General features: G+C 41.9%; 1 protein-coding gene across 7 annotated transcripts in view; it reads left to right on the forward strand.

Moving 5' to 3' along the window:
- Nucleotides 1-14,794, forward strand: part of RERE (arginine-glutamic acid dipeptide repeats) — a 437,697-nt gene that overhangs the window by 302,983 nt on the left and 119,920 nt on the right. For all 7 annotated transcript variants that reach the window (XM_081215086.1, XM_081215082.1, XM_081215088.1 and 4 more), the window contains 3 exons: nt 6,083-6,131; nt 12,323-12,447; nt 13,543-13,642. In XM_081215086.1, the coding sequence (XP_081071212.1) occupies nt 6,083-6,131; nt 12,323-12,447; nt 13,543-13,642 (274 nt within the window). The remainder of the gene's footprint in view (nt 1-6,082; nt 6,132-12,322; nt 12,448-13,542; nt 13,643-14,794) is intronic.

A 14,794-nucleotide genomic window follows, 5' to 3' on the forward strand; every position in this document is an offset into this window, starting at 1 on the left:
ACTCCTAGGAGGTATGGTATAGAACTCCAGTGTAGCATCAGAATCCAGACTTGGAACATTAGTATAGTGTGTGAATAGCTCTGTGACATTTTATTGCATGTGTAGCTTTGCAGATCTATTCCATCATAAAGATTCTACTCCCGTCCTTCTCCCCCCACCATTCCTAATACCTGGCAACCATCTTTATAATTTTGCCATTTTGACCATGTTATGTAAGTTGACCTTTAACTTTGATGGGTTTTCTCTTTTAACATGATTTTCAAACTTAAAAAAAAAACTTTTTGATTATTTTGTCTTACTTTTGATGCTTGAAATGAACAAAGAAGTGAATTAAGGAAAAGGATATGGCTTCTCATAGTGGCTCTGTTTATAATTAGTTGTGTAATTTTGGTTCAGTAAAATCACTCTGCCATATGGAGTGTGGCTGGGAGCTCTGACTTCGGAGTTAACTAAACTTGAGTTTGAATCCTGGTTTTTCCAACCTGTTAGCTGTGTAATCTTGGGTAATTTCATAAACTCTCTTAGCTTCAGTTTCCTTACCTGTACAGGTAATAATAGCACCTACTTTACAGGGTCATCCTTAAGGTTAGATAAGACAGTGTATGGAGTTGGCTTCGCTTGAAATGCCTGCTACAGAGTTAATGTTCAGCGTACATGTTAGCTTCTTTATTAATGTTGCAATTACTTCTGTTATTATTATCTGTTAAGTGGAGCTGTTGCCTCATCGAGATGTCATGGAATATAATGAAAGAATGTATAGAGAGCGCTTGATAAGTGATAGCTAGTATTATTTTGCTTCTGTTTGTCATACAAGTATGTGATACCTAAATTTAAGATAATATAGGTAAAAACCCTGAGGCAAGGATAAAGGTGTGCATAGATGTGTCTTGCATTATCCTGGGATTATGACTTCCGTCTTTGGTTTCTTATTGCATGTGTAGTATCCTTTATCTGACCTTGCTGGGATGTACACTGTCCTTGGTCTTGATTTTCCTTCTTTAATTGAAGGCTACCCTGGTTTTGCCCAGACCTGCTGTGTTAATTAGGCAATGCTATACATCAACAGAAACCTTCTTAGTAACTATGTTTTAAACACAAGATAGAATAAGGTCTGAATTTCTGTGAATAACACTACTAGTGTTCTGATTAATATCAAAATATGAATTAAATGAATTAATACATAGAAATGAGATAATACTGTAAGAGCACCCAGAACAGATAGAAAGTACTTAACATGTTAGCTATTGTTACTAATTGAAGGGTTAACCTGGCATTTTCTAGATTAGGGACCTTTTGAATTTGAGCCTCCAGTATATTTTTTAGAATTTATTCCAGTGACCGTTTATTGGACAGTGACCCCCAAGTTAATCCCAGTCTCCATGACTTGAGAAAGTGGCTCCAGACTTTACTTTGTTTTTCCCATTAATATGGATGCAATCAGCATCCATTCTCTTCTTGTGAACTTCTCTGTGTAACAGCATCATAGTTCTTAAGCAGGTTACATGCGTAAATGTCTCGTTTCTTCAACACAAATATAATATTTCACATTGATGGGCTGGAGTGAGGAAGAAGTGAATGTAAACGAACAGGGGAGCAGGTATTACAAAACAGGAAACCAGTCAATCGTCCTAGTTAGTTAGCCTCCAGTATTTTCTGAAGTTCATAATGTATAATAATCAGTGCTTCTCACAGCTGGTTTGTGGGCCCCATTATTAATTTTATCAGATCCCGACCCTTGAGTTCCTGTCTTTGCAGTATTCGTTATGTTGAAATGGGAAGCACCATGGAAGACTTCTGGTGCACACCAAAGGACATGCATTGTTTGTTGGAGTTAGTTTAACTAGCTGCTTCTTTCATGGAAACCATTTTTATTTGAGAGAATAACTGATAAACTGTGTTCACTCACTTGGGTAATCGGTGGACATTTTCTTGAAAATGAACGAACGCAGTGAGCCTGCCATTTCAAGGCAAACCAGCTGATAGTATTTTGCCAATGCAAGATTGGAGCTTTCAAGTAAATAATTAGAATTTTGAAAAACTTGTACCCACCACTCTGAGTTTGACAGCTTCTGTACATACACAGGCTCTTGTTATGAGATGTGTGGTGATATTAATGAATGTGATTCTTTTTTTTAATTGTATAGTTAACTGTGTTAATATTTGGAAGATCTGCAAAACTTAGTGAGTGAATATTTTCCATCTGACCAATGCATGACAAAATCATGGGTGGAAGATCCATTCAAAGGCCAAGACAGACCAACAGATTTTAATGTACAAGGGTCCAAAAGATCATTGATAAGATTTTAGATTAACATTGTGCAAAAGACCTTTAAGAAACAATCACATGTTGAGTTTTGGTGTACTATCAAAAAGCATATCCATAGCTATCAAAAAGACTATTCACATAATCTTTCCTTTCCCAGTTATATCTCTGTGTGAAGTTCAATTTTTTTTCATATACTTTAACCAAAAGAACGTACTGTAACAGATTGAGTGTAGAGAAGCAGATGTGAGAATCCAGCTGTCTTCTACGAAGTCTGATCCTAAGGAGATTTGCAAAAATGTAAAACGTTGCCTCTGTTTTCACTGTTTTTTGTGTAAATACAATTATTTTTCATAAGAGTATATTTAATTATGTCATGAGCCTATTGTTATTTTAAAATAAATAAATAAGTAAACATTTTGAAATCTCTCAAAAATACAGTTTCCTTGAGATACTCAATAGAGTGTAAAGGTGTTAGACCAAAAAGTTTGAGATTTGCTGTGTTAAGTAAAAGGAAAAATGTAGTAGTCAGCGTATCATTATTAAGAGTGTTTTCTACAAGCTGTTGATACTGCATTTAAAGAATACTTGGTGATTTTTATCAAGTTTTGCATCCTAGCAGTCTAGAAATATTCATGTAACCAAGGAATTTTCCACTTGTCCTGAATGAGTAATAATGCCAGACAGGTACTGTATTAGATTCTGGGGGATATAAAAAGTGAATTAAATCTCTGTTTCTGTACTCTGCAGTCCCAGAGTGGGTGGAGGTAGATGTCCAAATTAGTCATAGCAGAGTGCCACCGGCTCCCATGAGGTGGGAACCACAGAAGGAGCACTCGGGCAGGGAAGCGGCAGGTGAGGACCCTTGAATGTAGAGTTTGGCTGCTGTCAGAAGAAGGGAGGGCTGAGATTGTTTCTTGGATTCCAGATACAGCTGGATACTGGCACCTTCCCAGGAAGAAGGCTACTTTAGTTCATATACTGACAGTTTTTCTGTCAGATGCATCCAGTTTTCTCTAATAGGGTGTATATTGCTATCTACCTCTTTTTCTCTTAGACCTAAAAAATATTTCTGCCATTTATTCTATATTTGGGAGTTCCTTCATATGGTAGGCTAATGCCATTGTCTGCTTACCTTGGATCTTAATCCTGCTCAAAACTAACTTCATTGTATCTCTTGCTGGGAAACCCTAATATTTAAAAATTGTATATGATAAATACTTTTGTTGTAAAAATTGATTTTTAATTTTAAAAGGTTCTTTGTTTTATTTTGTGCTTTTCAGTCTACTCATTAATAAATACCCTTCATTGACATAAAAGAGAGAAACAGATTTCTAATTTTGGCTGTTAAGATACTCCAGCACGTTTTTTAGTCTTACTTGTATCATTATTAGCAGTATTAATAATTACTAGTATCCTGTTTTTATACAAATAAGTGGTATATAAGCAGTTCTATTCAATAAGGTGTTTGGGGGGTTTATTGTGGTACAGTTTTGACCTAAATATGATAATACTGGTTTATTAAAATATTAAAAGAAAAAAACAAAAACGCACGCAAAAAATAAAAAATTAAAAAAATTAAAATAAAAATGAACCAGGAATGTTTGTCCTGGAATTAGCAAGGACTTTGCAGTGTGTGTAGCAGTGATGGGGAGATGCTTCCATAACCAACCACTTGAAGACCTTCTAGAAGAACCTGAAAGTTGAGCTGTGGGCACACGTTGCTGGACGGGCTGTGGCTGAAGCTTTCTGAGATGATGCATTTTGGCCAGACCTCCTTGTAGGCAGGCAAGCATTTGGGGAGTGTTTAGAAATGAAGGAGAGAGCTAGGCTTGGCAGCTGTGTGTTGCTCATAGCTGGTTACGAAACAGAACGGGATGAGCTGGAAGGGAAATAGTGGGTAACACTGACTGCTTGTTTTTTTTAAAGAAGTGCTCAGTTGAAAATAGCCTCCTGGCCTGTGTGACTCCTCTGCATACCTCCAAAAACAGCTTCTCCTAATCCCTGCATAACTCTCGGGAATGTCAGCTCTGCGTTTCAACACCCATTTCCCTACGCACGAGACCAGGGTGGCTTGTGAGTTAAAGGTAGCTCCTCACAGGAGCTTGTCTCCCACCACAGCCCCTCTTTTTCAGTTTCCCGCCTTGGTGGGGTTCTGGTCCCACTTGGGAAGCCCTCTCTTGCCTGCTGTTGTGCCCCTCATGTCCTTCAGGGGTCTCTCTGGAACTTAACCTCTTCATGGACTGTCTCCTCTTGAAGCCCGCCTAATTTTGATCACCTCCCTTAGCATTTTTACTGTTTCTCCTGAAATGTATTGGGCTTATGAGTGGAGCGATTGGACCAGTTCTGGTGTTTGGGACACGGCTGCTACCTCCCCTGGTAGATGGACTGTAAGTTCCTTAAGGCTTAGACCATTTTCTTTTTGTTAGTCTTCTCTCTTCCTTTATCATACCTGCTGCCCACTTTGCCAAAATAAGACTCTTCACGAGAAAAATTGTCGAGTTAAAAGAAGAAAGTGCTGGACCTAAAGGAAATAATAGTTTTCCAGAATTCATTTTAACAGCTTCAAAGCTAATGGTGGGGGGTATCAGATCCATGGAAGAAAAATAAGCGTCTGTGCTTCCTCTTTGGTCTCTGCTGCCTTATTATGCTCTTCAGCTCAGTCCAGGTCGACAGGTAATCATAGAGCAGCTCTCACCATGGAAAAGCCTACTCTTCAGCGCTAGTGAAAATTCACAGGTACAGCACAGTAAGGCCTCGTCACTGGGCACGAGAGGGTCAGCAGGTGGTCATGACGGTCATCGGGGGTAACAGGAGGCTCTGGGAGGCCGAGGTCTGCGTTTCTTTGTCCACCACTGTGTACCCACCGCGTGCCCTGTGCGAGGCCCGGGATGCAAACACCTTCGGTGAATGTTTCCTGAAGGAGTGAAAGGGAGAAGATACCCCACACTTTTGGGGGGGTGTGAGGTGACATGGGGAGGAAATCAAGAAAGGTTTCAGTGAAATGGTGGTTTTTAGAGGGACCCTGGGTGGTTTGGATTTGGAGCGAGGGAGAGTGAGCATAGCAAGTGCAGTAAGAAAGACACAGAAATGAGATGGGTCTTTCACCTCCTAGACCTGCTGGGCTCCTGTCCCCACACGCTTTACATCTCTTCTCAATTTCACTTTATGAATAAGGCCTTTTCTGACTATCCTGTGTAAAGAACTGTAAAAGTTCATCATTTACCACCCCTTTAATTCCTTGACCCTTTTCATCATCTGACCTATTATTTGTTTCTTTTTTTTTTTTTTTTACTCAAATTAGAATAAAAGTTCCAGTAAGGTAGGAATATTGGGTTTTTTTTTTTTTCATTGCTTTATCCCCAGCACCTTGGGCAGTTCCTGGATTGCAGTTGGTACTTAATAAATATTTGTTGAATGAATGAATGCATGACCCAGTGTGTGTGCTAGGAATCATAAGCTATCTTGTCTATATTTTAATAAGGTTTATCGTAGGGCACCCTGAAATATTTTGAAAAGAAGAAACATGTATTGGGATTGTACTGTAGGAATGTTCGTCTTTCTGCAGGGTGAAAGAACGGTGGTCTGCATACTCAAGACAGGAAGTTACAGTCAAGGAGTTTTTAGAAGAAACGGTTTTAGAGATGCGTGTGGGGTTAGGGGAGCGCACGTGTACAGGCGGCGTTAGAAACGGTGGGGAAGCTCATTCTTCCTGAGTTATCCCTCACTTACTTCAAGTGAGTTGTTTTCCTTGAAGAACGTGTGCATGTTCATGTCAAAACTGTATTATGCTAACCTGATCTGCTCTTTTCATGACAGGAGGCTGAACAGTACCCAGGGAGAAATTCGTGTTGGTCCTAGCCATCAGGTAAAGCAAACTTTAGTAGCTTCTTTAATAGGATTTTATTTCTTATTATTCAACTGGCCCTTTATTCTGTTGAGCAGCATCTTAGAACTGTTGTTACGCTGTTTGGAATTTCATATAAGTGCAGAGATTTATTTTTTTAAGATCACCACATACATTTAAAAAATTGTGGTAAAATATATGTAATATAGGGGCTTCCCTGGTGGCACAGTGGTTGAGAGTCTGCCTGCCAATGCAGGGGACACGGGTTTGTGCCCCGGTCTGGGAGGATTCCCACATGCCGCGGAGCGGCTGGGCCCGTGAGCCATGGCCGCTGAGCCTGTGCATCCGGAGCCTGTGCTCCGCAATGGGAGAGGCCACAACAGTGAGAGGCCTGCGTACTGCAAAAAAAAAAAAAAAAAAAAAAATATATATATATATATATATATATATATATATATGTAATATAAAATGAACCATTCTGACCATTTTTAAGTGAACAGTTCAGTGCCCTTAAGTACATTCATATTGTTGTGCAACCATCACTAGCGTCCACCTGCAGAACCTTTTAACCTTCCCAGTCTGTAACGTGGCGTCCATTAAACAGTCACTCCTCATTCTCCCCTCCCCTCATTCCCTGGCAGCCTCCCTTCTACTTTCTGTATCCATGAATTTGACAACTCAGTGGAATGACCCAATATTTGCCCTTTTGTGTCTGGCTTATTTTCTTACCATAAAGTCTTCAAGGTGCTCCATATTGTAGCACATATCAGAATTTAATTTCCTTTTAAGGCTGAATTATTCATTGTATGTATGTCTGTTCATCTCTCGATGAACATTTGGTCAATGCCTACTTTCATTTTAACTTTTTTTTTTTTTTTTTTGGCGATACGTGGGCCTCTCACTGTTGTGGCCTCTCCTGTTGCGGAGCACAGGCTCCGGACGCGCAGGCTCAGCGGCCATGGGTCACGGGCCCAGCCGCCTCGCGGCATGTGGGATCTTCCCGGACCGGGGCATGAATCCGTGTCCCCTGCATTGGCAGGCGGACTCTCGACCACTGCGCCACCAGGGAAGCCCAGCAATTTCTTAATATTCAGGTGTCTACTATATCCAGATTTCCCTAAGTGTCTCCCTCCCTCCCTCCCTCCCTCCGTCTGTTCCCCCGACCCAGAATTAAATCTAGAGATTTAATCACATTCTAGTTCGGTACCCTGCCCCTGGCAAGAATACTTTTGGATGGTGCTATATAGTCTGTCAGGCACATGTGTGTCTCTTAATGATGGTTTGCAGCCATTGCTTGTTACTTAGATTCACTGTCTAATTGGACCTATTACTTAGATCTACCCTTTAAAATGCTGATACTCTAATCCTATCATTCCTTCTTTTATTAGCTGATCAACTGTCTCCTTGTCAACTTTTGTTTCCCTGAAACACATAGGAAAGGCAGGATGAATGCTTGAATCTTTCCCTCTTTTTACCAGTTGGTTCCCCAGCATCTTCCAGTAGTCATCAGTGGATTTAAAATCACTTATCTGGGCTTCCCTGGTGGCACGGTGGTTAAGAATCTGCCTGCCAGTGCAGGGGACACGGGTTCGAGCCCTGGTCCGGGAAGATCCCACATGCCGCAGAGCAAGTAAGCCAGTGCGTGACAACTGCTGAGCCTGTGCTCTAGAGCCCACGAGCCACAACTACTGAGCCTGCGTGCCACAACTACTGAAGCCCGTGCGCCTAGAGCCCGTGCTTCACAACAAGAGAAGCAATGAGAAGCCTGCACACCGCAACAAAGAGTAGCCCCCACTCACTGCAACTAGAGAAAAGCCTGCACGCAGCAACAAAGACCCAACGCAACCATAAATACATAAATAAATTTATTAAAGAAAAAATAAAAAACTCCCTTAAAAATTACTTATCTGCTAACCAATTGCTGTTACTCTTACTGATGATTAAATTATCCATTCGTGGGCTAGTAGGTGCCTCTTCCTGCTGTCTTCTGTGTCCTTTTATCTCAACCCGTGGGGTCTTCGGTATTTTATCTAGTGTGACATGATTTTAACGTCTCATTATGTACGTTCCCTGCCCTAGGTCTAGAACTAAACTTTTCTAATGAGTCCTCATTGTTTTAGAGGAAAGTGACATCTTTTGAGTGGCTGCTGCCCAGTCATTATTACTGGGTTAGTTACTGTTTCCAGGCCTTTTCAGGGAACAGATTAGGAAATATGCTTTTTCCTGCCTTTTCTTTTTTTTAATGATAAAACATATCGTGGTTTCTTTCTGATGCTTCTAATTCAAATTCAGAACAGGCCTTATATTTAATCCTATAGATGAAATTTTCTTTCATCCGTATCTGTATCTTTTCCCCATGTCTCAAAACCAATTTTTAAATGACACCGAAATAATTACTCATTTGCTTCAATCCCATAATACATATATAGCAGTTCTGAATAATAGTACTTGCACTGCTACGAACAATATGATTATGGGAAACAGCTTTATAGATTTTTTTTTTTGGCCTTAGAATATATCCCACTAAGTCTATATAGGAAAATTAATATGTTTTAAAGTTACCTGAAATGATCCCTAGAGAGGAGCAAACACAAAACATAGCTAGGTGGATTTATTTGATTTTGCTTTAGAGTTTTTAAGGAATTGTTGTTCTTTAAACTTAATTTTGTTTTTATAATTATGTAAAATACAAGGCTCCAAATCAAACATGCAAATGAAGTATGTTCAAAAAGTTCACCGTCTTTCCCTGTCCCTTCCACGTGTTCCCTCCCTCCCTGATGGATAACTGTTTAGTGTTTTTAATTGAAGGTTTTGATCTATCATTCTTATTTTTATTCTCCCAGCCCCATGTTCTTAGATAAGTGGTAGCATAATAAAAACACCTTCACTACCTTTCTTTTTATTTTTTTAAATTTTATTTATTTATTTATGGCTGTGTTGGGTCTTCGTTTCTGTGCGAGGGCTTTCTCTAGTTGCGGCAAGCAGGGGCCACTCTTCATCGCGGTGCGTGGGCCTCTCACTATCGCGGCCTCTCCTGTTGCAGAGCACAGGCTCCAGACACGCAGGCTCAGCAGTTGTGGCTCACGGGCCTAATTGCTCCACGGCATGTGGGATCCTCCCAGACCAGGGCTCGAACCCGTGTCCCCCGCACTGGCAGGCAGATTCTCAACCACTGCACCACCAGGGAAGCCCCCACTACCTTTCTTTTACCTTCTGACAGTATCTCCTGCTGTTCCCTCCAGAGCAATCGGTAGAGCTCCTTCTCATTGTCTTCTGCCACTTCCTGGGACCCCGCTGCGTGGGTGGAGCAGTTTATTCTTCCAGCCCCCATTGGTGGGCGTTTGCACTGTTTCCAGTCATTTGCTGTTACAAGTAATAATGCGATGAATAGCTTATGCATAAAGATTTTTATTTTGCCAACTTATCTTTGGGATATTATATTATCCCCAGAAGGGCGATGGCTGGCTTAGAGGGCACATGTAATTCTTAGGATATTACAGAGTTCCCCTCCCTAGAGATTGTACCATTTTGCTTTCTCGTACTAGTGACTTACATGAGTGCAAATATGCAGACTTGTGTATTGTCACACTTTGGCATTTATGTTAGTCTGCTAGATCAGAAATGGTATCTCACTGTCATTAATTGGCATGTCTCTTATCAGCAAAGTTGACCATCTTTTCCTATGAGTAAGAGCCATTCTCATTTCCTTTTCTGTAAACTAATTGTATTTCTAGTCCATTTTTTCTCTAGGGGATTGGTCCTTCCCCACAGCAATAGTATTTAAATAAATAAATGTATGTATGTATGTATGTATGTATGTATTTATTTCTGGCTGGCTGGCTGTGTTGGGTTTTTGTTGCTGCGTGCGGGCTTTCTCTAGTTGTGGCGAGCGGGGGCTGCTCTTCGTTGCAGTGCGCAGGCTTCTCATTGCAGTGGCTTCTCGTTGTGGAGCATGGGCTCTAGGCGCGCAGGCTTCAGTAGTTGTGGAGCACAGGCTCAGTAGTTGTGGCTCGCGGGCTCTAGAGCGCAGGCGCAGAAGTTGTGGTGCATGGGCTTAGTTGCTCCACGGCACGTGGGATCTTCCCTGACCAGGGCTCGAACCCGTGTCCCCTGCATTGGCAGGCGGATTCTTAACCCCACTGCACCACCAGGGAAGCCCCAGCAATAGTATTTTTTAATTAACTTACAAACAACTATTGGAGAACTGCTACACCAGCTACTATATATACTTGGTGCCGGGGAAACAGCTCAGTACAAATGTCAAAGACCTTTTGATATGAATAGCTATTGTGTTTTAATTTTATTCCCATGCCATCACTGTATATTAAGCAGAACTAATTGTGGCCCCACTTAAATGTTAAACACATCAGTACTGAATTAGGGAAGAGCCTCGTTGTTTGGCGGAGGTCAGCACTTGATACACAGCAAGAGGCCTCAGAGATAGCCTGGGAAGCGGAAATTGCAAACCCACAGCCTGCCAGCCGCGTGGCCTACTAATACTGTGTTTTGCCACACAATCGTTTTTAAAACTTGAATAGCCAGCATTTAAAACCATGAGCTTTCACATTGAAGTCAAGATTTCTGGACTTTGGAAACAAACCGGAGGATGTACGAACAGAGGTTCTCGTTCCTGCACAGCAGCGTTCCCTAGGTGGGGGGGCACGCTCTTCCTTTCACCCTGATTCCCTTCCTTCTGGGTACCGAATGCCTGCACGCCCAGTTTGGGAGCCGCTGTCACATGTGGCTTTGAGCACTTGAAATGTGGCTAGTCTGAATTGGGATGTAGTGTTCTGTGTACTGTGGACAGTAGAGCATTTAAAGTGGAACATGAGGCCCTCGTTTTATTTCCATTGGCTGTACACTCCGCCTGCTTCATTCTTTGACAGTTTTTGCCCAGGTTCTGCGGACACTGGAGCTTTTAATTTAAAACATTAGACTAATGTGACCTTGTTCGTAATTTGAGAAAATAAGAACGTGTGTTTTGCAGAGGGTTGACTTTTCTTAGGCCTCTGAGTAGTCATAGTACCCATTCACACTGGCTCTGCCCCAGCAGTGGAGGATGAGAAAATGCTGGAGGTGTTTGAATCTCTAGCAGAATTGACTTAGAATCTTGGTTGTTGAGCACTGTTGTTCAGATCTTTCAAAACAATTGTTAATTGAGGTGTATTTATGTACAGTGACCTGTTGATATCTTGTGTAGACTGTTCAGTGTGCCGTGACAGTTCATAGCAAGGCACAGAACATGTGTCGTCCCAGAAAGTTCCTTCCTGCCCTTCTCAAGAAGTCCTTTCCTCATGAAACCACTGCTTATCTAATTTCCATCACCATCATTGTAGTTCAGCTATGTTTTTTAATAAGTAAATTAATTAATTAATTAATTAATATATGGCTGTGTTGGGTCTTCATTGCTGTGCGCGGGCTTTCTCTAGTTGTGGGGACTACACGAGCGGGGGCTACTCTTCATAGCTGTGTGCAGGCTTCTCATTGCGGTGGCTTCTCTTGTTGCAGAGCATGGGCTCTAGGGCACGTGGGCTTCAGTAGTTGTGGCGCACGGGCTTAGTTGCTCCGTGGCACGTGGGATCTTCCCAGACCAGGGCTCGAACCCGTGTCCCCTGCATTGGCAGGCAGATTCTTAACCACTGCACCTCCAGGGAAGTCCCTTTAGCTGTGTTTTTAATGTTACCGTGATGGCTCTTTTGGATGTTCACCCTGACTCATCGATACTGACTCTCTGGAAAGCAGCATTAGTTGAGTAGGGTAGTTCAGTTCGTTTTTTAGCACCTGTCCTTAGGTGAGGTTCCACTATTTGTATATATCTCTTTGTAAACATATTATTATATTGGAAATGTGTGTGGTTCTCCCTTCTTTATCAAGCAGCTCTTATTTCCCGAAACATTTTTTGTTTTATCATTTCTTTTATTCACACGTGCCCATTTCTGTCTCCCTCTGAGGACCATACTGGCACTGGTTTAATTTGACACTGTTTGCTTCTCCTTAAGAAGAGATCGAGCAGTCCATTGTGAAATCTTCTGTGGTGAAATGATCCTGAAATGTGTGATAGGCCAGCTTCAGTGACTCATGATTTTCCTGTTATTTCAGCACTGCCAAAAGAAAGAGGCTTAGTAAGCTACTGCATCTGTCCCCAAGGCCTGCCTACACAGGCAGCTCTTTAAGTGTGCCTTGATTGCAACTTCTTCGTCCCTGTCTTACAGGCCAAACTTCCCGATTTGCAACCATTCCCTTCTCCCGATGGTGACACTGTGACCCAACATGAGGAACTGGTCTGGATGCCTGGAGTTAATGACTGTGACCTCCTTATGTACTTGAGGGCAGCAAGGTAAAAGGAATCCACACCATTCTGCTTTGTGAATTGATTAGTGGGCAACACACTTTCTCCTTTCCCCTGAAATTCTATTTATATATTGGGCATTCTGACTTTATGTTTTGTTATACTCTCTGTAATCAGAGCCCTGATCCTCGTTACCAGAGAAACATAGCTTACCATGGTAAAATCACTTTTTTCTCCTTGATGTTTGCCCCACATTCGATTTTAGAAGTCTTCAGAAGGAAAACATCTTAAGCCATGCATGCAATTATCAACACCTCTTAATACAGCTGAGTAATTGGCTCATTCAGCTTACCTTAAAATCCCTTTACAGGTTTCTTTACTCTGTGGCTGTTCATTGGTACCTAATCTAAACTTTATGTTTTGGGGGCTTACCTATATGAGTACTTGCTAACCTGAAAATGCCGAGACTGCAAAATGAGAAGTTGAAGTCTGTGCCAGACACACCATAGTGCAGGCAGAGCCTTCCTTTGTCTGCAGGGGTTTCTGGGACTCACTCACTGTAGTATCAACACGATGCAACAGAAACGCTGAAACAGGGTGGTGATGGAATATTAGCTCTGGCTGTTCTGTGGTCAGCAGTGCAGCTTGGAGGCTGCCGTAGGGATGGAGGCTTCGGGGGATGGGTGACTACTAAGAGTTCTTTTCACCTCTTTTCCACTTTCAATTTGCTTAGAAGTAGTTGATGTATAGTATGAAAGGAATGAAGTAAAGTTTCAGCGGATTTAATTTTAGATATTTTCTGGAGACTTTTCTTTCAAAACATTGTAACCCAGCAGACTGCTGTGGCAGATAGCTTTAGATCACTCATGCCCCCAAGACTAAAATCTGAGCACTGATAAGGCATGGGAAGCAATGACAAATGGAGCTGAACAAAAATAACGTTCCTTTTTCTCAGTGAGTGAAGGGTGAACTGCAGAGGAACTTAATTTTTTTTTTTTTTTTTTTTTTTTTTTTTAAACAAGAGCAGAAGCAAGGCTGAGGACTCATGCATGTAGTAGTGGAATTTGGTCTGGGCTGAAGATGTGCTCTGGAAACTGAGGGTTGAAATGTCTGTACTGCCGTTTTCCCTTCCCGTCTTCCCAGGAGCATGGCGGCCTTTGCAGGGATGTGTGACGGAGGCTCCACGGAAGACGGCTGCGTTGCGGCCTCGCGGGATGACACCACCCTCAACGCACTGAACACAGTGAGTCCTTTGAAGTTGCCCTGGGTGGGAAGAAAGTTCCTTTTTCTCCTGTGCTGGCATAGGGAATATGTGATGATCATGGAACATGAAGGGGCCTGGCATCTGAGGAGTAAGTACTGTGGTCTGCTGCTGGGATTGAAAGATTTGAGTTGTGGTCCTGGTGGTAGGGCTCCATGACCTTGGCCAGCGATGCGGCACCTCCAGATTCACCTGATCTGCATCTGTGCTTCAGGATTGTGGCGAGCCTCTGCTGAGAGCCTCATGCTAGTGGTTAATCTTCACTGAGATCTCACCAAGCCGAGGACTAGGCACAGTGATCTTACTGAATCCTGCCAACACCGCTCTGAAGGAGGCTCTGTTATTACCACCATGTGGACACAGGAAATAAGTTGAGAGCAGTTCAGTCACGATCCAAGGTCATACACTCAAGATGTGAATCCAGAGGCCACGCTTTTCCCCTTAATGTATTCGGAAGGGCATGGAGGGAATAGAGAAAAAGCTTGACTTCTTTGAACAAATTTGGTTTTTATAGATTTGGCTTTGGAACCATGTAAATATTTCACATAATTATAAAACAAAAGTTAAAAAAAATAACAATCCTTAAAAAAATCTAAAGTAAAACATAGTACACGCGCGTAATGGTGCTGAGTTGGTTGCGTGACGTCCTGCACCGACACTCATCTGCTTTAATCCTGTGACTCCATAGCAGCTCAGAATAACAAAACTCGAACGGCTACAAGCAGTAGGATTTCTGAAACCTGTTCACTTTTTTTTTTTTTTGGACACTCCTTTTTGACCTTGGAGTATATCCTACAGGGCTGTACAGGAAAATTAATGTATCTCAAAGTTCCTTGAAATAATTCTTCTTCTGGGTGTTTACTAATGTGAAATCATCAGATCTGAAGTAATAATGAATTTTTATGGACTTCTGATCTGTTAATAGTCTGCAGGGTTATGTATACTTACATAGGATTGAGCATGAGGCTGAGCAGCTCTTCTGATGATTCACTAAGTATCATGTGAGCGCCCTTTTGGTTTGTCTTTTTCTTGAGAGGTCACTGTAGTTGGAAGGGACTTTCAAAATCATCTGTTCCCATCTCTAAATAGGTAAGAATCTGAGGCGTAGAAAGACCACATGACTTGTTTGAATGC

This window comes from Mesoplodon bidens (genome assembly GCF_964165515.1).
Source record: "Mesoplodon bidens genome assembly, chromosome: 2".
In the NCBI taxonomy this organism is placed as follows: domain Eukaryota; kingdom Metazoa; phylum Chordata; class Mammalia; order Artiodactyla; family Ziphiidae; genus Mesoplodon; species Mesoplodon bidens.